The 21,342-nt window shown below is 45.2% G+C and overlaps 1 protein-coding gene across 1 annotated transcript in view; it reads left to right on the top strand.

The window, feature by feature from the left end:
* Positions 1-20,922, top strand: part of EIF2B3 (eukaryotic translation initiation factor 2B, subunit 3 gamma, 58kDa) — a gene marked incomplete at its 5' end in the record, with an annotated part of 52,381 nt that extends 31,459 nt beyond the window's left edge. The window contains 2 exons of the mRNA XM_009698690.1: positions 8,945-9,048; positions 20,705-20,922. Coding sequence (XP_009696992.1) covers positions 8,945-9,048; positions 20,705-20,757 — 157 coding nt within the window. The remainder of the gene's footprint in view (positions 1-8,944; positions 9,049-20,704) is intronic.
* Between the last annotated feature and the right edge of the window lie 420 nt (positions 20,923-21,342).

Consider the following 21,342-nt stretch of genomic DNA (forward strand, 5'->3'; position numbering starts at 1 on the left):
ATCTATTGACCACAACGGGAAGCTGTTCCAATGTTCTTTTTAGTCTCCCTGTTTCCATGTGCAATGTGTAGAGACACATCTCTGTTTCTGAGTGTTTTACAGTCTGCGGTCAAAGATGCTTTGTGTGGCACCGGGGCTTGCCAGCACAGGTGTAATTTGTGGGATGTAGAATCGCAAGCTCTGATGGGCAGGTACTGCCTTCCTCTGGTATTTACGTTGCTGGCATTTAACAGATTCTCTGGCTGGAACTCTGCAAGATTCCTCCTTCAGTTGTACAAATTGTCTTTATCCTGGTGGTATCCGTCCTGTGGATATACTTTGATGTGATGTCTCAAAAGATTCCTTACCGTTGAATTCCTCAAGCTGCTTCCCAAACTGAGAATAGCAGTGGGAGAAGGAGAGGGTTCCTTCCAGAAAGGAGTACCAGCAGACAGTTGTCAGATAGCCTGATGCAGTGGGCAGTCTTTGTTCATAAACTGTTAAGACTGGGATTGCAGATGTGACTGAGGTTATTGTGCATGTGTGTGCAGGGGCAGAAACTATTGAACAATAACCTTGTCTCCTTGTTGTGTTTGTAAAGCTTACAGCATGTTGTTGGAACTACATAAAAACATACTACCCAAAAAGAACTGCTGAAATTTTCCATATGATACACTGCTTGGGTTACCTTTTGGAAAGGGAAGGGGTTAAAAAGACAAGCAGATATGTTTTGGGTCAAGCTGCACGTGATGGCAGCAAACTGCAGAGCGTTGCAGCATCAGGGAACTTGGAATGCAAGGGAGGTGACGCCGAGCGCTGCGGGTTACAAAAACTGCAGGGAGGTGATGTGAATATTGAGGACAGAGGGAAAGTTAGATGAGTCCCATGGGGAGATGTGGTAAACCTCAGGGAGTTCCAACTCCCTGGGCAGAAAGAATAGGCTAGATTAAAAATTTGTGTGAAGGACTAAAGTACCCAGATTTGTGGAGGAAGGGCTGGCACCGAAAATGTTATGTCAGCCAGAACTAGCATCTTCCTTGTTCAGCCATATGAAGACAGTGAGTTACATGTTGGATTTTGTTAAAGGTGTTCTGGCTACCTGTGTGAAACTAGATGGCACAGATGCTGTAATGTTACTCAGTGAAGGGACTGGAGAGAGACCACATGTGACTGGTTAAAGGCTACTCTAGTTTACCACATGTCTCCAATTTATTGCTACTTTCTATGAGAAAATGTACAAAGGAAGAAAACAACAAGAAAGCCGAGCTGGATTGACTACTAACTGCAGATTGATTGTGAAGTTTATTGGTTGTTTCCTCAATAGTGCCAAATCAGCACCTGATGTAGAAACAGTCAGCGGTTTGAAGAAAGTTCTAATTAAAACCAGGACAGAATTGAGCATTTATAGGGGTTCAGCGCATAAGTAGTCTTTTTCCCTTTGGATAATGGCAGTACAAAGGAATGATGCTATTGCCAAGGCAACATTTGTTGAAATTGTAAAACATGTTTTACAGTACATTTCCTCATGAGAAGGAATGAGGAGATGAAGTTGTTTCCAGCACTGTAGCTTGCAAAGCTGGAAATAAAGATTTACTTATGCTGGGATTCTCAAACATTTTGTATCGTGAACTATTTTTTAAGATGGCTGTTGTCTTCTGGACACTTTGTCTCACACCACCAATTGCCTGCCTGCCCTATGCTAGCCCTAGAAAGAAGAATGAGTTTAGAATAGGTATCACAAAGTACATGAAAAATGAGAACGTGATGCAGTAAAAGCTCAGCTTAAATATATAGGTAAAGTGTATATATGGGTAAAGTATATCATGGATATGGATAAACATGAATGTATGAAGAAAGCTAAATATAGTCCTTGCCTGTAAAATGGGCTCTTATTTCTCTTGATTATGTAGCAATTATGTTCTGTCCTTTCTGTCACACCTCTTGGTTTTAAACTGTAAATGTTTTTGGTCAGGAATCATGATTTTCATTCTACTATTTGATTCAGTGCACATGCTGTATAAGATACTGAATAGAGACAACCTCTGGCTAGCAGAATTTGCTTTCAGGAAGATAAATTGAAGAAGAGAGAGCAAACTAGGAAACCAGGGAGCAGGAAATGGTTGAGGTGCTTGCAGGGTTAGTTTTCAGTTTCTTTCAACTGAAGTCAAATTCTACTGTATCTAATGTATTTAGGATATTTCTCATATAGTACCTGTTATCTTGTGGATGTCTGAACCATTATTACTAGCAGCTCCTCAAAAAAAGTTTTCTTCTGGCTAGCTTCCTGGTATATCAATCTGTCTTAAATAAATCACCTGTTCTTTAATCTCAGATGCAGATGTTTCCCTGATAGTGCACGAAGCTCTTCCCAATTTTCCAAACATCTTGTACATCAAATGTTGAACTTAAAGCACAGATCAACTCTGAAAAGTGGCATTTTAAAACATCTCCTATCATTCTGCTGATCTGCTTCTTCAGGTGGCTAGGGTTATGTCTGACTTTAGAGCTATAAATAAGCTTCTGCCCCCTGCTAGCCACATGGGTCTAATTGAAGAGTACAGAGATTTTTCACAAGCAACTGATTGCTGTTGGCTTTTGGTGGGAATCTGGGTGTGAGTGTCTCTGGTGCTTGTGAAAATCTTCCCCAACCTGGGTATGGAAAAGGAAGAAATTAATCACATTGTGCCAGAATCATGCCTGTAAGTTCCTAAGGGGACTGTGGAGCGAACAAGTTCAGCTTGGCTCTAAGAAGCCATGCTCAGTTTGTAAGGGTGACATTTAGAAAATCCTTTTCCTTGTCTACCTAGCCCATATGGTATAGCAGCAGATTTAACCAATTAATGTCCTATGGAGGGTTACAGCTCTCAACCCAGAATTGCCCTTGAAAAAACCCAGAGAAAGTGTCTTTCTACTGTGTGTGCCAGTTACCCTGCTCAGTCTGACTGTGCCAGCTAGTGAGAAAGTGAAGCAAACCCAGAGGTAGGAGTGAACATACAATTTTTCTGCTTTGTTACCTTCATATAGACATCGATAGCTTTTCCCAGGCATCAGCCGAATGTCTGTAAAATCGTGCAGGGCATGGCCCTCCCACTCTGCAAAAGAGGATGCAGAGGGAGGTCAGTTTTCCTGCATGTGGGGTTTCCTGGTGTAAAACTCCTTGCAGCGCACTTTTGCTGAAGTGTGCAAAACCGAGCTTGGAGCTACATAAAAGGCCACCAATTTGTTTGTTCCAAGATGAGCTGAAGTTTCAGAGGTGAGGCACAACCTTCCAGGCGACCTCCCCCAGCAGCCTAAGTTTCACTTAATAAAACACATTAAGGTAGGTTTGAGGCAATCCTTTAAGGTCAGTTGAACTTTCCCTGGAAAATACGAGTGCTGGCAAGTATATGCAGTATGTAATGCAAAATGTTCAGGGTGTGGGGAAGAAGTGTAAAAGAGCCATACCACAGTGATGAACTTGGCTAGAAAAGAGACATGAAACAAGTTCCTTAGCGAAAACACCCTCAGAGACGGGTGAAGAATTTAGGGGGGTTGGTAGAATGATTTTGTTACCCCCAAGGGGAAAAACAGGAGATCAAAGCCTAAGAATGCTTGCTTTGAAATGTATCTATAAATTATAGCACCTACTGCTGGCATCTATTGTAGTCTTTGGTATTTACTTGAGTGTATAATGTGAGAATCATAGTGCCCTGAGTTCACTTGTTAGTGTGTAAAAGTGTGTTGGTGTAAAACTGTATTGGTGTGTAAAGCATGTTGATGAAGGCAACATTTCGGGTTCTCAAGTTTCCTAGTCGTGTTTTTGCCTCTTCCCTGTTTTCCCATGGTCTTTGTGTCTCACCCCCGTGATCATCTGTCCCAGCCACCAACTCACTAGCTAACGGGGGATTCCTTGAGGGGTTGCTGGTAGGTTTTAGAGCTCTACCTGCCTCCTTGCCACCTCTCAGTGTTATTAAGGTGCCTGTTGTGGCTGTTATCTTCTTGGTCAAGGTAGAATGGGATGTTGCTCCCAGGGGAATCCACGGCTGTTAACCCTCAGTCAGCAGAGTAGCTGCTGAGGCATGTCACTCTTTGCTTTTAACTCCTGAATCACTCTCTCCATTTCGTAGCTCATCTAGAGGAGCAAGAGATTCGACTTCTTGGCATGGCAGAGCAGTACCAACAGGCTGTCCTAAGCTTTGTGCTTCAGGCTCTTTCTTCCTCGTGAGTGTATAGTTTTAAGCGTTGCATTTTAGACACCTCATTTGCTTTGCTGCCCAACAGGGATTATGTCGGGTTTTTGGCACAATTGGATTAAACTAGCAGACCTGGATAACTTCCCTTGGCATTTCAGGAGATTTGCTGTAAGGCAAACCTGTGACATTCATACCTTGCTAAGCTTGCACAACTAGGGCGAGAGCTGCAGTTAAGGTCTTGACCTCAGTTACTTAAGCCCCTTTCTCGCAGGAGCGTTCATCACTTTAATCACAGAGTCCTAAATAATCAGTGGGTAGCCTGTAATTAGGGGGTTGTGTCTTGGACTCCTGCAGCCTGCTCCTGGTGTGCTGAGCTGTGCGTATTTTGATTTCCCGTTCCCCCAAAGGATGTTTGATCTCAGATTTACACTTTAGAAAATTAAGAAGGGTACGGCACCTCAGTCCCCTGGCAATCTTCCTGCTTTCAGTGGTAGGTGCCTTGCTTTTCCTAAGTATCACAGTGCTACAGCAATTGACACACTTGATTTAAGAGTTTGATTTACAGACTGATACTCAGGCTGAAAGTCAGCAGTTCCAAGGCTGCGTAAATCAGCCTGTCTCTGGGACTAATACTTCCTTATTTATAATTTCGACAGGAGATGGAATTCTTTCTCAATTCTTTACATTTCTTTCAGATGTAATCGACCACCCTGTCCTTTGGTTTAAAGCTATGTGACTTTGCCACAAATAGAGGGAGGCGAAAGTAAGCCGAGTCCAGGAACTGCTGTGCTATAAAAGCTCCATATTGTATGCTCTTGGACTTTGCTTTCTCCCAGCTTCCTTCAAGCCCACACAAGAGATGGACTTGAGGTTTTTTGGCTTTCTTCCCCTCCCCCCTCCCTCCATACATAGGCTGACCTTTTAGAAAAATAAATAAAAGATAAAGAAGGACCTGGAATGTTGCAGAATGTGTGTACATTTTGCTCTCTGTTGTTTTCTGCTGGGATTAGTTGTTTACAATGGGGGAGAGAGAGAGGGCAGAGGAAGGGAGGTCTGTGGCCTTAACTGAAATTAGTGGCATTTCAGAGTGATCTTGTTAGGTGGTCTGCAGTTTAAAGACCTAAATCCTTGTAATCCCCCCATGCCTCCTTGGCCACTACTCCTTTTGCTCTTGTTCTCTCACTTTCAAAAAAAAACCACCCCAAAGTCAGCTTCTCTGTCTCTCAGACACAGGCGTGTAACTTGCACGCATGCACAGACAGAGACATACATGCACACTCTCTCATATGTTTCCATTCGCATGTTGTACCTGTATAACAAAGTAATGTCTTAGCTACATCTGTTCCCACTACAGGACTGGGCTTGTAAAATGCTCTCCCTAGAATGCAGACGCACACTGAATATTTTTATTTATTTTCTGAAAAACACCCAGCTGCCAGACTTTCAGTTTGTGATTACACTTAAAACAAATTCAAATTGAAATTTCAGCCATAAATCAAATGCTCCAAATTAGTTCCTCTTGTGGGTTTGAACATGCTCTTTGGATTTTAAGGTCAGAAGATATCCGTTTTCACTGTGCTGAAAAGTTTAAAAATATACTACATTTTTGGGGAAAAAAAAAATATGGTTTGCATTATAAAGCAGTACATCAAATGTGCGCGTATGCGTGCATACAACAGTGGCGATGAAGCTGGATGCTGTCAGAGCACCTTTGAGGACTAATAGCACCTAATTGTTAAGCAAGGCAGGAACCGTGGTGGCTGTTTAGCCAAGGAGAATGTAGCGGAGTGCCCTGAGATGTGATATTTACCCTGTAAGAGAATAAAAGTTTATTCCTTACTCTTCAACTTAAAAAAATAGTAAAAATTAAATAAACACACAAAATACTTCTCTTGGCAGGCTTTGTAACGTACTTTTTTTTTAAAAAAAGGCATTTACAAGTGGTTTCAAAATGGCTGTGTTACATCTGTCAGCGGGTGAAGGGAACACCCACAAATTGTGTTTTTATCTCTTGAAGTTTTGTTCCACTTGAGCAATAAAAGCCGGATTCGCTGCTGGTTTGTGTGATTGGGGTAATCTGAGCATTGAGTATGGTTTTAAAATTTCTGCAGTTGGTTTGGTTTATAAGTTTTAAGAAACTCCTGGGGTGGCGGAATTCTTGGGTTTTGTTTTACCCTGGCACCGGGGCAGGGTTGGTTTGCGAGCACCTGGCACAGACAAGTTCATCTTGGTTCCCTGGCCTGCCCCTCCCAAGAAATGGTTTGGCAGGACCCCCCCCCTTATCTTTGATGTTAGTGTCACCAGCAGTTTCTTGGTTACAATGCTATTCTTTCTCTGGGAGTTGAAAAACTATCCCCAAGTAGGCTCTGAACATACATCCAGTATTCTCCAACCTGAGCTGCAGACCAACAGCTTAAATCCCCTCTCTGTTGGGGAATATCCTCCTGCATGAGGATAATGCCAAGCGGCGTGGTGTATTCACGGATGCACTCCTGCTCAGAAGAAGGGATAGATGGTGGGAGCCTAAAAGTTTGCAGGGGAAAGCTCTCATCTGACTGGCTCGAAGTGATGGAGGAGTAGTGTGCATTTTGGATGGGAGCCATTTCAGTGGGAAATGAGCAACCTCTCCTGTTGTCTTCGCTAGTCCTGTTGAAAGCCAAGTCAGGATGGCAGCGGTGGGCAGTCCTCCCTCCACCGATTAATTCCCTAGCCCAGCTGCAAATGCAGTGTGGCTCTTGCTTTCAGCAACCGCTGTTGTGCAAGACGATGGCCTGAGCTGCTGTGTGGGCACACAAAGCTATTAGAAGGGAAGCAGATTGTGACAGTGTGAGAGCAAAGGCAGGCGGGGATCTGCTGTGTATCTTTGCCGCTTTTTATCTTATTAACATGTTAGTAAAAACCTTGCCAAGGCAACCTTAGCTGGTTACTTGTAGCATAATTGCTCATATTGCTTCCTTATAGGTCAGAGGAGGAGGAGTGTAAGCGAGTTAAAAGAATAATTGTTCAAAGGGGACAGTCTGTTCAAGGGGGGTCGTAACTGCTAACCACTGTGGCTGAGGTCCAGTTTTATTGCTTTTGTTCCTGCAGAATTAATGCTGGTTTTGTGGGGCAGATGGTTTCTACTCTCACACAAGCAACAGAATTGTAATATGTTTAATGGCAAATTCTGTATACTAGATCATAGTGATGTGTCAGCAATTCATTTTAGGATCAGTGGTCTGGAGTGAGGATTGATGTATCTCTCATCTCCTGAGGACCACAGCCACCTAACTCTCCATTCGATACAGAATTGAGGCTCAGGGCTTTCGCCTGATACCAAAACCTCTATGCTGTTAGTTCAGACTCCAGGGTAACAATTCTGTCCACAAGCCAGCCTGATGGTGCAGTGCAGCTGTGTTTCACTAGTGCAATGAGTGGTGGTGACACCTGTGACCAAGGTGGGGAATGGCTGCAGGTCATGAACTGTGGAACTCTCCATGCAGAAAGTCACTGAAGCCAAAAACTTCAGACAGAGATCAGCTGTTTGACTGAGGATAGCAAGAATATCCACAATTGTTGTAATTCGCAGAAATACTAGGGAGAATATATGAAATGCCATGGTTCACAGTAGGATTAATATGGGGGAGCAGATTACCTGCATCTCTCTGGGGTTATATATCTCGCTTATACCTTCCTCCCAATCAGCTGGCTTTGATGTGTGTTAAACTTAGTATTTTTAGACATTTCTTAGCTGGATCCCTTTGAATTTTCTGTCCTTCAGTGACTTCTACCTATCTTTGCACATGTGAAAATAAGGAAAGAAATCATTTGCATTGTAGCTATTTTTTTCTCTGTAGCTTTGAAAGGAATTACATTTAATACCATTTAACACTGCTCATGATGCTGAGTGAACAGCATTTCAGGACTCATCATGGAGAGTAGTAAAGATTCACAACTTCCATTTTACTGCCTGGAGGGATCAGACCAATGCAGTAACTCACTCAGCATCTCTCAGCAGAGGAGTTATGAAGCCAGCACTTGGACTCTGAACTTCTTTCCTATGTGGACAATCAGATCAGCAGATTTGAAAGCTGGTTATCACGGATTCAAATACGTTTTGGAAGAAGGTGACTTTTGCTGAAGTTCCATCCTATGTAGCATTTCAGACTTCATGGTGTCAAAAGCTATGTGAGTGTGAAGATAGCCAAGGCAGGTAGAGCAGGTCCAGTGTGGGTTTCATTGGTTTAGTACTGCAGAGTAATCATGTTTAGGTGCTTGAATGTAACATGAAAAAAGCCAACCAGCTGAGGTATTGATCTGCCCCTTCTTGCCACCCTTTCATAGTGCCTGACAAGCTGGAACGTATGAAACTTCTCAGCAAAATTCACAGGGAAGGACTGGGCTGCTGCTCCTCTTTTTAACTGGGGAGCTGAGCAGAGAAGCCATCCCTGCAGTTTCCCAGACTGTCTGTGGAAAATACGAGACTTGATCCAGGTACTAAGTCCCAGGCCAGTGCCCTGTCTATGAAATCCTCTGGCAGTATTTATTCTGTTAAGGATGTAGAGGAAAGCTGTTCTAACAGGAGGTAAAACTGGAAACCCTTTTTTGGAAACCCATTCTGACAGTTGACATTTCAGTTTTTCCAGCAGCTGGTTGTGAAGATCAGAAGAATAGTGGAGTTTGTGAGAAAAGAGCAGAACTGAACCTAATTACAGGATCATGTCATAGGCTCATTAGATATTCCAGTAGATACCTTTGTTTTGTACCTGTCATTTTAAATTATTTTCTTGCTTTACTTTGTGTTTATGTTGTAGGTGCTGTCTTCAGGGCAGTGTTATTTGTCATAACGCTGTGATAGAGAAGGGTGCAGACATCAAAGACTGTTTGATTGGAAGCGATCAGAGACTGGAAACCAAAGGTAAGTAGAGGAGCTGTATTTACATTTGTAATCATTTTCAGAATTTCTTCCTTGAGATTTTAATCCTGCTTCTTCATGAAGTGCCAGTAAACAATGGCAGTTCTACAGTGTGGTGTCCTATAATATTAGGATTTGTTTTTCATGGAAAGTACAGCTTCTTGGCATAAGAATAGTTCAGGGACTTGCTCCTCTGAAGTTGGCAGAAAAGCTCTGTTGTTGTTGTTACAAAGAGCAAGACTGGGTGCTGAGACAGTCTTTTCCCAGAGACCACAGCCTGAAGCTGTCCTCAGCAGAAGGACGCTGTTATTCTGACTAGCAGTCTTTGTCAGTGTCAGGGGTGATGCAGTCAAATTATTGATCACACAGACATCCTTCTCTTTGTAGATGCTGCCAACCCACGGTGCCAGTATGCTCCCATTCACCTTGCTCCAAGCAAAAGCTCGAGGTGGATTATTGTACTAGGAGCTGCTGTGCTCAGTACTAAATACAGCAGCAGCTACATTCAGATCTGCTTTACTGCTCTGAAGTGATATTTTGGGGCTTCAGAGAGGTTAAAACCACGTGGCCCTCGTTTGGGCAAAGTTAAGCCATCCAGTGGAAGCGTGCGTGGCGAGAGCTCTGTGGTAACCGCCTGAGTGGAACTGTTGATTTCCTGCCCTAAGAGATAATGGGCAGGAAACGGCTGTCTCGGTGACTGCATCCCAAGTGGAGGGCTTTTTAATGAATATTTATAGTTGGGGTTTGGCAGATCCCTGCTCTAGGGTGTGGACTGAGGACAAAAGTGAGTTCCTTTGCAGGCTCCATGCGAAGTTATTTAGTCAGATCAGGATTTGTTTGCTCGCTTTGTCTTTATGGGTAGATTCCCAATTGTAAGTGTCCTGACACAGAGCAGGGTTTGCACTTAACGTAGTAGAACATAACCTGTTGTCATCTATGCATATGACAAATTTTCCTTTAAATTGAAACTAGAAGTAAAAAAGACTTGTGAAAACAAAGTACTGATCTTGCAGTTGCAAGTCTCAGGCACTGTAGGAAACATCCAGTGAGTATTCTGTGCACTGTGGTCTTGATCCCTGTATATCAGAGTCTGTACCTACTCATGGCTTTGCCCGTCACACCAGTCTGCATCAGTGGCCCTTGCAGGGTTCATTGCTCCCTATCACTGAAGATTTGCACTATTGATGATGCTCCATGTCCTCCCCTGAGCATAGAATCGTAGAATCATTCAGGTTGGAAAAGACCTTTAAGATCATGAAGTCCAACCGTAAACCTAACACTGCCAAGTCCACCACTAAACCATGTCCCCAAGAGCCACATCTACATATCTGCATGAATCACTAGGAGAGCTGAATCAGGTGGCATTTGGTTGTTAACCTGCAGCATGAATTATGAGGAGATGGGGTTTAGATTTAGCTAATATTTTAGGAAATAGGAATATGTTTGATTTCTTTAGTAGATTATAGCAAACAGAAATAATCCCCCTTTGAATTCGCTCACATCTGCTTCAGTAGTCTCTTCCAGGGTGCAGATCCAAGTCTGATTGATTTTAATATGGAAACTGTTCTTTCTTCTTGATTGTCCTCATCATCCTTGTCTGAATATTTTTCAGGGTCTGTAGATGTACTTGCACGGAGAGTAACGGAGCTGTAACCCGTGGTTCATTTGCCTATTCTTGTAGAGTCTACTGCTCACCTCTCCAAATGTTAAACCCACTTCTTAATGAGTCTGTGGGCCCTCTAGTTAAACTGTTCAGAAACGTATGATTGATGTTAGCAAAGACACATTCAGGTAGATTATGAATACACCATTATGCTGAGCAAGAAAAAATAATAAAGCCTCAGTTCATTTCCCTGCCTCAGTTTCCTAACCATTCTGGAATTTCTTTGGGCTGGGGGTCAGGTTCTCCTCGGTGGTCTGGGATCTGTCTGCGAAGTTCATGACTTATTTCCTGAACTGTGGAGTCTTTCCAGCCCAGCATGTCTCTTCTGACCTCGGCTGGTCCCATAGTAAACTGGGCCCTCTCTTTTTCACTGTGAAAGCATGCCATGACTTCCTTTTCCCTGCCCAAGACTTCCTGTGTCTTGTGCCAAGCTTTTGGTGTGGCCCTGTTAAGTCTGTTTCCATATTCCCCCTTTCATCCAGACTTTGGCTGTGTTGTTCTGTTTGGTAACTTTTCCTTCTTCAAACTCGAGCCTCCATGGCCAGGTTAGAAAAAAACTAGTTCTCTTGGGCTGGAGCCACCTTTTGTTGCAAGCTGATCACACTTCAGCAGACGTAAGCAGTAGCAGCTGGCTGTTGACCCTAGTCTGGAAGTTACATGCTAGAAGCCTCCTCAGCAAAACTGCATACACCTTCCCAGAAACATTACAAAAATAAAAATACAGCAGTCCCTTATTCCAAAGCATCAGCCAGGATTCATCAAAGGTAGAAATATCCCTGAATCATCCCACACAGCCCCAAGCAAATCCCACAGTTGACTTTGCTGCAGAACTGGCTGTGTGCTCCCTGCTCTGCTGTACGAGTCCTGGCCACGCTGCCCAGGCGGCTCAAGGTACAAGACCTCTTTAAGCCAGTGGTGCACTGACCTCCTTTCATAAAATGAACTCCAGTCCCATGCAAGGAGGATGGCAGGAGAACAGCTACCACAAATGATAGGCAAACGTAACTCAAACCAGCTCTCATCCTTTTCCTTCTGCGGAATAATATGGGCATATTTAGGGTGGTCCAAATGGTACAGCTGGGAGTAATGGGATTGAATTAAACACAATTTAGGTTGGCTATCTGGAACGTTTTCCTAACGATGTGGTCTGGTAGGCTGTGGGATAATCTCCCTGAGGACATAGTGGGAGACCTCATCACTTAATAATGGGCTTGGCAAAGCTCTGGACACCTAAATAGAGGGAACACTCCAGCACTGGTTACTGGGGTAGATCAGATGCAGCCTATTACTTTCAACCTGAAAAGAAGGTTAGAGACACAACAGGGCCAGGTAACTGTCAGCAGTGACATCCTAGTCCTGCCTTGACTTCAGCCCTATCACAGCTTTGGACAGAGATGGTACGTTTAAATGCCTCTTAAAGTCAAGGTAGGAAGTTTAATAAAACTTCTGGATTTGCAAGCCATGCCTCCTGAGAGCCATACTATTCTCTTCCTACTGCTTTTATTACCATGCTTAGGAAGGATCCACTTTCCTTCCTCTTTGATACTTTAATTTAAGGAATTTGCTAGAAGAGAATCAACAGATGGGTTTTGTGAAAGCTACCTCATGCAGGTAGCAGTTTGAAAAACATGTCCGTACCTAAGAAAAAGGAGGTAATTATTAAAGGGATAAGAAATGGCAGGCAGCAGTTCTGAAAGAACTTAATTGCATAGAGCATTCAATCACTGTTTCAAAGACAGTTATTAGAATCATGCTCTAGCCTTTTTGATGAACCTATTTTTAAAGAGGAGTGCAACAGCAGCATGCACTCGTTGAAGTAGGACTAGCGAGAGGGAGTGCTGGTGATGGGCCAGTTGAGGAGTCAGATGAGCCCTACAGTCAGTGAGTTCAGTTCCCAAAGGAGTCTCTAGGCCAGATTCAGCAGGGACTACGTTGCACATCTGGTATAGGTTAGCCAGGAAGAGGCATATACAGTAAAGTGGCCTAACCTTTCTTCAAAGCAACACCAAGAATAGAGATGGTAAAGACACACACATAGGATAGAACTAGCGAAATTGACACAAAATTCACCACTGTATCCCTCGCCTTCATCTTTGTTGTCTTTGAGGCAGGAATGTTTTATGTGCATTGGATACTAAGGAGCAAGTGTCATTTAGGGACAGCTTGAGTCACTGCACACCCGAAAAGTGCATTACAGCAGTGTTGTTGCCGCAAAGCATATGTTCAGAAAGGGGAAAAAATACCAGCAGCCAGGACTCTGATGTAATCTTAGCTTGGTATCCTGATACATACTTAGTAGTAGCATTATCTCCGTGACCAGGCTGTAGACTGTGATTTTTCTGTGCTTGTTCCTGTGCAGTTTTTATGCCATCAGATATTTTTATTTTCCTTGGTGCCCTGACACAGTCAACACCCAGAATGAGTAGTGCTTGCTGAATGCAGGGGTTTTCCATATTCCTCATTTTCCTGTCTTTTTTCAGTTTGTGTCTGAAACCTTAATTACTGAATACTATGCAAGAAACAAGATCCTTCCTTTCTGTGGCCTTCCTGCAACATTTGTCATCTTAATGCTTCACAATTGTTAACAACCTCATTTCCACCTCCTTAGTATGAATATGGTTGGGGTTTCCTCCTATTTTACGGAGACCTGAGAAACAGGGAGATTCTGATCATCTGCCCATTCATTTGGACTGGCCACCTTAAGTGCTGAAATTGCATGTTACATGTGGCATTTCCTAGCTATTAGAGTCTTGACATTTTAGCCTTAACATTTTCTTGGTAAATGTTGGGAAGGAAGGTTCAGTCCACTGAAAAAAAAAACCAAACATTTTATCATACAGGATGATGTTGGCCCTTGCGTGGTTCATTAGCAGTGTCAGAAACTTGAACTCCATTGTACAGCTTTCTGCTGCTTCAGCTGATGGGAACTGATAGTAGTGGGTCATCTTCCTTAAGGGGAGCTGGATCTGCAATGGGACAAGAGAAGCTCTTTGCCAGGAGGTTTCACGGGTGCCAATGGGCATCAGCAGCCCTGAGATCCGCTCCTGGTGCTGGGAGAAGTCTGTATTAACTGTAGGCTTTACTGCTCCTGCCTCCAGCATCAGCCATTGGGCCCCAATTACATCATCTATGTCCTACCCGATCCTGACTCCTGCTTCATAGCTCCCCAGTATGGCTTTGTCCCAGGACCAGACTCGTCCTGTTCCTAGCCTTCTCTTTGTTTTTTCCCCTAGTCTTTCTCCCATGGAGATTCTTGGTTTTCTCTCTTACTTGGTTATTCCCAGACACCCACCTGATGGCTCCTCTGGTCTGACCGTAGCTGCTATTTCCAGTGCCCTTGCCTAACAGTCCCACGTTCCATTTCCCATCTGGCACTTGCCCCCTGACTGCTTTGAGTCAGACTGCATCCCTTTCCGTACCGCTGTCACGCCCGGTCAGGATCATCCTGGGCAGGGGAGGGAAGCCGAGTGCGGCACTGGTCCATAGAACAGGGATACAAGTGTGGGGGAAGCCCTGCCTTCCTCCTGCGCTTCCATAGTCAAGAGTGCTCACTGCAGACAGAGTCTCTGGAGCTTTTAGCTGCCTCCTGAGAACATGTGCAAACTGAGATTTTTTTTTTCCAGAGGCTTATCACATAGCCAAAACCGTGTGGTTTCTCACAAGAACAGAAAAAGGCACATATCCAGCAAGGACTGGCTCCCGTTTCCGATCATTTTCCAAGTCCTGTTCCAAGCTTGGAGTCCTAGGACTTCTCAATGAAACAGAGTAAGATTGTTTTATTTTAATGAGGGCCAAAGAGCACATTTTTCTCTAATGTCATCCTCTGAAGGCAGGTACAGTTTATGAAACCTCCACAGATGAATGGGTGACTGCTTGTGAGGATGCTTTGCCCCAGCCAAGGTTTAGCAGAATAGGGACAGGAAGAAACTGAGGGACTTTCTGATGCTCTCACTGCATTCAAGTAAGGGCAAGCATCTGCTCTTGCAAGATGCTGAGTACCTCCTGGTGAAGTCTTCAGGAACTGAAAACACTTAGCATGACACAAGGTCGGGATCAGAAAGCATGCTGCAGTGCAGATGGGAGTTATGAAAGCTCATGAAGAACAGACACAGACTAAACAGTGCACACATGTATACTGTGCACTGGGGTGCAAGATGAGCTGGAGATGATGTAGGAATGGTGTAAATTTATAGCAAAACCGAGAGGTCCGTAAGATTTGCTCCCTAAAGTAGTTTAACTGCTGAGTGTCCATGACAAAGATATTGTTGGCAATTAAAACAGGCATCTCTTAAATAGCTGTCATTTTTGTTTCAGTGACTATGCAGTGACTACATTTCTAACTCATCCTAACAAGCCTCTTTTCCAAGTTGTATAAAAATGGTTTATGAGTTCTGGCCTTAGCAGTGGCATAAAACTTCCCTAGAATATCCATCCAGGGATGCTTTGTCCTCCCCTGTGCTGCTGGGGACTGTCACACTTGTGCATACTGTCATTCCCGGCTGGGGAAGTTCAGGGTTCCTGAGTGAGCGGGTTAAACAAGCTGCCACGTTCGCAGCGTGTTGATTGTGAAGTCTACCCATAAGGCAGCAGTTCGTAACCTTATGGAAATATTTTTACATGCTCCATGCAGAGAAAATAACCGCTTGTGCTCTGCTAGAGCTCAGCCACATGAAAGAGTCAGAAAGAACACCCCAATGGATGCCAAGAAAGGAAAGGGACCTCTACTTGCGTCCAGTGCAGCAGGCAGCAGTGACCGGGCAAATATGGCATCTCTGCCATCTTCGCAGAAGTGTGGACAGAGTCTTTCAGACTGATGTTTCTTAAACCCCTGCTTGCATTTGCTGTGAGGTGGCGATACCCCATGGGAGCACATCGGTCAGTACAATTCAGTCCCTTTCTTAAACACTTTACTAGGACTCTGCCCAAATACTAGGACTCCAAGTGTGTCCCCCTCCCCAAGGAGCTTGCTGTCTTAGGCACATCCCCAGTTCTTGGTCTCCTTTTCCCTTTACTAACCTTTCTCCTAAGACCCTGATTAATGACTTTCCCATACACCTCTCTTCCCAGTTCCTTCACTCCCCCCGTCCATCTGCTCCAAGCCACAGTAAATTGATCTCTCTTCAGGCACTGAATTCAGTGTTGCCTTTAGCTCACACTCTCAAAACCCATCTATACCCGACATGGGTTTGAGGGCGAAGGGGTTAATACTGGTTGAACTATGAGAAAAGCCTCAGATAACCAGGTGAGCACCAGCACTGTGCACTGGTGGTTGCTGGAGGTGGGTGTAAGGCAGGAGTGAGATCCCTGCTGCCCGCCTGCTACGTGGACTGGAGGCCCCAGCTGTGAGCCAGAGCTGATCTGCCTGAAGGTACTGCCAGCCCCGTTCCCAGTGCCTCTGGGGTGAGTTGCACATCCCACCCCTGGGAGCAGCTGGGGCCCCCAGCTCATGGGAACCATTGCTCCCGGAGACCCACGGGCTCAGCTGACAGCTGCACAGCAGGGCTGGTGTGGTGCTTGGGAGAAACCTGTGAGATGCTCCTGGCCTTTGGGGCCACAGCGTGGTCACTCCTGATCTCCAGTGATCGTGTAAGTAAAGCATGGCTGGAGAGAGAGCAAGCCTTGACTGGAAAGCCCCACTGCTCTGTAAACACAAACAAATCAGCCCCCATCACCTGCTTCCCTTCTTTATCTCTACATGTAATTTAAAACACCCTCCAGCCTCCCAAAGTCAAGATTCAGCTGCTTCCCATCCCCTTAAGCCCCTTTAGTTCCTCCCCCCCCCAACCTGGCTGCTTTTCCAGGGCCAGCCATCACTGCAGAGACAAGTTGCTCTTCTCTCCCACTCTCTGATCCTTTCTGTCCTGGGTGAATGTGGTAGGAACCACCCACAGCGTGTTTTCGTGCATGCGTTTCTGCAGCCACCCCTCCCCCCCGCCTAGTTTTTTAAGTTAAACTATCTCTTGCTTTAAAGAGAGCAAATACACAGCAGTGGCTTTCATCACTGCTGTATAATAGAGCAGTAATTCTGTGCCAGGGACTGTTTTCTATTTTATTTTAAAGGGTTTATAAAACAGTGTATGTAATTGAGTGAGTAAACTGAACGTTTTCTGGAGCCCCTGAGGGCTGGAACTTCGTGGTGGTCCTGGGCCTAGGCCCTAACCCTTTTTTTTTCCTCGCTCTTTTTTTTTTTTTTTTTCTTCCCTCCCTTTCCCCTCCTTCCCCTCCTCCTTTACAACCCAGCGTTGCCACCAGCAGCAGCAGCAGCAATCTGTCTGGGGCTAATTGAGCAAACAACAAGGAGATGCTTTCACATGGCTTTTAAAGGAATGCTCCGGCATCCCCTTTCTGTGAGCAGCTTGGCAGGAACCTGCCAGGAAGGCTGGGGAGCGCTGGGTCCCCGGCCCCCGGCCTGCTGGTGGGGTTTGTGCTGGCCTGCGCAGTCATTTCCGCCCCTCTGTTTATTTGCATTACAATTTGGTTTTAGCCAAGCACCAAAAGCTGCGCCGCTCCCCAGCTCTCTAGCTGTCCTTGCCCTGTGCGTATGTTTTTAAGGGGCTGGTGTACAGTATGTGTAAACAAATGTCTTTCAAAGCAGGAACGCATATATAACGAGTGACAAGTTTTTGATTTACACTCAGTAAAATCTCCGTGGACACTCGGTTCAAGCACCCAGGCTGACTTCGGGCTGGGCTGCGTCAGCAAGTTGAAGCAAAGTGCTAATCGGGAGGTTGAATGTGTTGATCAGCTCTGGATTTGCTTAGCACCAGATGCTCCCAATCTGAGAAGATCTAGTTGAACATGATTTAAGGTTGCAGAGTCCAACTCTTAAGGCTTTCTGAAAGTCCTTTCTCTAATCCCTCTTCTTTCTCTGTGGGCTGAATGCATCTGTAACCCTGCCAGTGTCAGATAAAAGGCAGCTTGGTAAGAAATCTCTAATGGGGAGCTAGGGAAGGAGATGGGAGCTGAACAGCTAAGCATGTGAGGTACTTCTCCCTCCTCCCCCAGAGTTTCAGGCAGAGTTTCTGCATGAACTGAGCTTGCTGGTACCAGCCAGAGCCACTGGCAACTGGCAGCTGCGGCTGATAATGAAACGCTATCCGCAGCTCGGCTCTCTGGCACACATGGTGGAGTCTGAATTCCCTTCCCTCCAAAAGGAGGGCTTTGGGAAGGGAAGAGGGAAGCAGGGTGAATCCTTATCTGCCTATCGCATCCCCTCGGGGTGCGGAATCGGGCTTTGTTTCTAGCAAAACCATTCCCTTTATTGCTTAAAAACTTTCTCAAAGATTTGAGGCAGGCACGTTCATGTGTTTTCTTTCAGCCTGTATAAGGAGAAGTGAGTTTTGTGATTTCATGTGAGTCTCTGAGGTAGCAGTGAGATACCTGGCAGGCCACGTGTGCCCACTTTGGGGAATCCGGGCCACATGGATCAAGGAGGAGATGAAAGAGGCAGAAGGATGGGAGGTGATGGAATGCGTGCTCTGGTTTCCCATGTGGCTTTGGCTACTTAAACTCCCTAAAGTCACTACTGCCTCAGTTTCCCTATCTGTAAAATGAGAATGCTCTTATTTGCCCAGTCTCGAAAAGCATTTTGAACTCATTAGGTGTAAGATGCAAGATATTGTAAGACAGCTACAAGCATGTCAGTGCAAAATACAAATAGTTGATACCACCTCTGCAACAAAGTATGTGACAGGACCCATCCCAGCTCTGCACGTTTAGGACAGTGCAAGATGCTGTCTGAAATGAAGCAAGAAGTTCCTTATTAAAAAGTATTGCTACAGATAACCTATATATAGAACCATAAATTGACATGGCTCTTTATAAGTCTAGATGAAGGCATGTTTAATCTGCAGAGGCATAACGTAATTACTCTCACTGGATGGTAGCCAGGGTCTTATTCACATCATAGAAATCAACATGATAGGTAGTCTGCTTGGAGGAGGTTCAGGAATGGAGTCACAGGAGTAGCTACAGGGCCTGTTTGAGATATATTGGGAAAGTTGTTGGGGGAGAGGAATGTTATAGCAAGAAGTGCTGCAGGTTGGATTTGAGGTACTTTGGCAAAGCTGTGTGGGGTCCAGGACGGGAGGAGAGAAGCGCTGAGGGCTGGACTTGGGGCTATTGGCAGAGCTGCACTGGAGAGGTTGTGTGGTGCTACCTACATCACACTTGCACCTGGCACTTGTACAGTCAGTCCCTCATTTTCCTGAGCGCTACATCCACTTCTGCTCATCCTGCCCAAAGTGCAGGAGATTGGGCTCCACATTCCAACTTCGAGCTCCGAGATGTTAGCATGAGGCTCCAGGATCAATTATCAGTTGTTGCTAAATACCCTGAGCAAAGAAATAAATTACTTGATCTGATGCTGAAGGTGAGAAGCAGCTCCTTGATCTCCTTATTTTTGCCTTCATGAAGGCAATCGTATCGCTAGCCCAACTCTGTCCCCCAGGCTGAGGAGACAGCAGGATCCGTATGATTGCGGGGTCAGGGTTGTAGTGGGAAATTACCTTGCCACAGTCCAAAACTCCTTGAAGTTTATAGGGAAGTTTTTTATCAAACCTTTTCTGGAGCAATGGTTTGCATGGTACAAAGGTAATGTCTTCAATTTTAAACCAAGAGAAGCATTGTGTTGGCCCAGGCGGTTTGAGGATTGCCAGGAATTTCTTCATTTAGCCAAAGGTGGCATGTTTGTTGTTTTGCAGCAGTCTTGCAAAATCCACTCCCCTGAGGGGAGGGGTTTTAGGTGAGTAAATAAAAAACTCCTTATTTCCATAGTCCTTGGCCATCCACCCCCACTGCTGTGTAAGGTGTGGGAGACAACACAGCCTCCATCAGTGTATCCCAGCAACTCACAGGCCTTGGTGCTTTATCCTAGGCTCCAGAGCCAATTGTTATTCCTGATGTGTGGAAGGGGAGATGGAGAGCCTAGGGCCATGGGTCAAACCACCTGAGCTCCACCTGAATAGGTGTCCAGGTCCCAGAGAGCAATTTAGATTCACCGCCTTCCCCCACGGTACCCTGAGGACACCCACTTTGAGCACACTGGCTTTGTGTCACTGTCTGAGGCTGCATGTTTGGGTTTTTTAGGCATTAGGCTTTCAGTTGCGTGTTTTTATTATTTTGGCTTTAGATTCCTTATTTGCAGTCCTTCCCTGACAAGCTGCCTTTGCATTTTAAAGGGAAGGCTCTTTCAGTACAGTGCATTAGCAGTGCTGGGGCAGGGACTGGCACGTTAATGTGTCCACTTGGGCTGTGCAGTGCTCCTGGGAACAGGCAAAGGAGTGATCTTGTAGAAATTGCCCCTCCAACAAATTACTCCACAGGAGTCTGAGGAGGGCTGTCCACCATTGCCCTCAGAGATGATAGCTGTGCTCAGAGACCTTGCTTCACACAGATACTTTTGGAGAGGCTCCATCCCAATTTCAATCCAGGAGAGAGAAGTCAGGTTTTAAATCAATCAATCAATCAATCAATCAATCAAGCCCTTTATTTTTTTAAACTGCCAGGGTTGAGTTGAGATTGCTGAGAGGATCTCATGCTGCCTCAGTCATGGTGCAGCCCCTCTGCCCCCCCCCAGCCTCCATGCAGTCTGAGAGCACGTGGTGTTTTTTAGGGCTGGGGTGGATCACTGATCTTTAATTTTATGTCAGTTCTCCATGTTGGATGACGATGGTTCTTTGCCTCCACCCAGGTGTACACCTGTCAGCAGCAGCTGTGACTTCTGTTGGGCCTCTCTTGTTTAGTAGTGACACATACATGTGAAAACTCTCGTTAGAGAAACCTCCTGATGTTTAGTCAGTTGTTTAGGCTTTTGCCATGTGTGTGGGATACTATCAGAGAGATGCTGGAGTCCAAAGAAAGGCAGCGAATCCTTGTTCAAGTTCCCCAGAATCTGCTTTTCTCATTTGTTTTAAAGTTGTAGATTTGAAAAATGCAAGGTCTGAAGCACTGCTGCAAAACTCAATTCCTCTTCTTTTCCTCCTTCTCTCTTTTCAGCCAAACATGTTAATGAAGTCATTGTGGGCACCGAACAGCTGATGGAGATATAACCCGAGTAGGTTTTAAAGATGATTTTATGGAAGCCAGCAGCAGAACCAGATGTTAAAGCATCGTAAGATCATCCGTACAGATCAGTACTGGCACAGTTTACCCTGTCATTGCTCCTTTCCTGTTCAGCTTTATATTTATGTCTTAATAAAGAAGTATTTACAGAGCGGTGTGGCCGTCAGCCCCTCCCCCCTCATTGGGATGCACGCGGGTTTGTGCCGGGTAATATCGGTTCCTGCACGCCCGGTGAACGCACTGTACTTTTCCAGCAGAAGGGAGAGCGGGGACCACACAGACTGTGCCCACTCCAAAGAATGACTTAGCAGCCCTCCCTGCGATGTAAACCATGTCCCTGCAGTCCTGCACCACCGTCCCCGAGCCTGGGAGAAACCGCTGGGGATGCTGCTTATGCATCTCATCAATGCAGCAGGCAGGCAGCGAAACACAGTGGTAATGTGGGCTCCTCTTTGCAGCCCGGTGGCTTCGCCAGCCTTCCTCTCCTCTCTCTCACTCTCTCTCTCTCATGATGCTGCCCCATAGCACAGAAATGTTTGAGCTGCGCCTCTTCTCTTCTGTAATGCAGTTGA

The sequence above is a fragment of the Cariama cristata genome, unplaced genomic scaffold (assembly GCF_000690535.1).
Source record: "Cariama cristata isolate BGI_N322 unplaced genomic scaffold, ASM69053v1 scaffold16414, whole genome shotgun sequence".
Taxonomy (NCBI): Eukaryota; Metazoa; Chordata; class Aves; order Cariamiformes; family Cariamidae; genus Cariama; species Cariama cristata.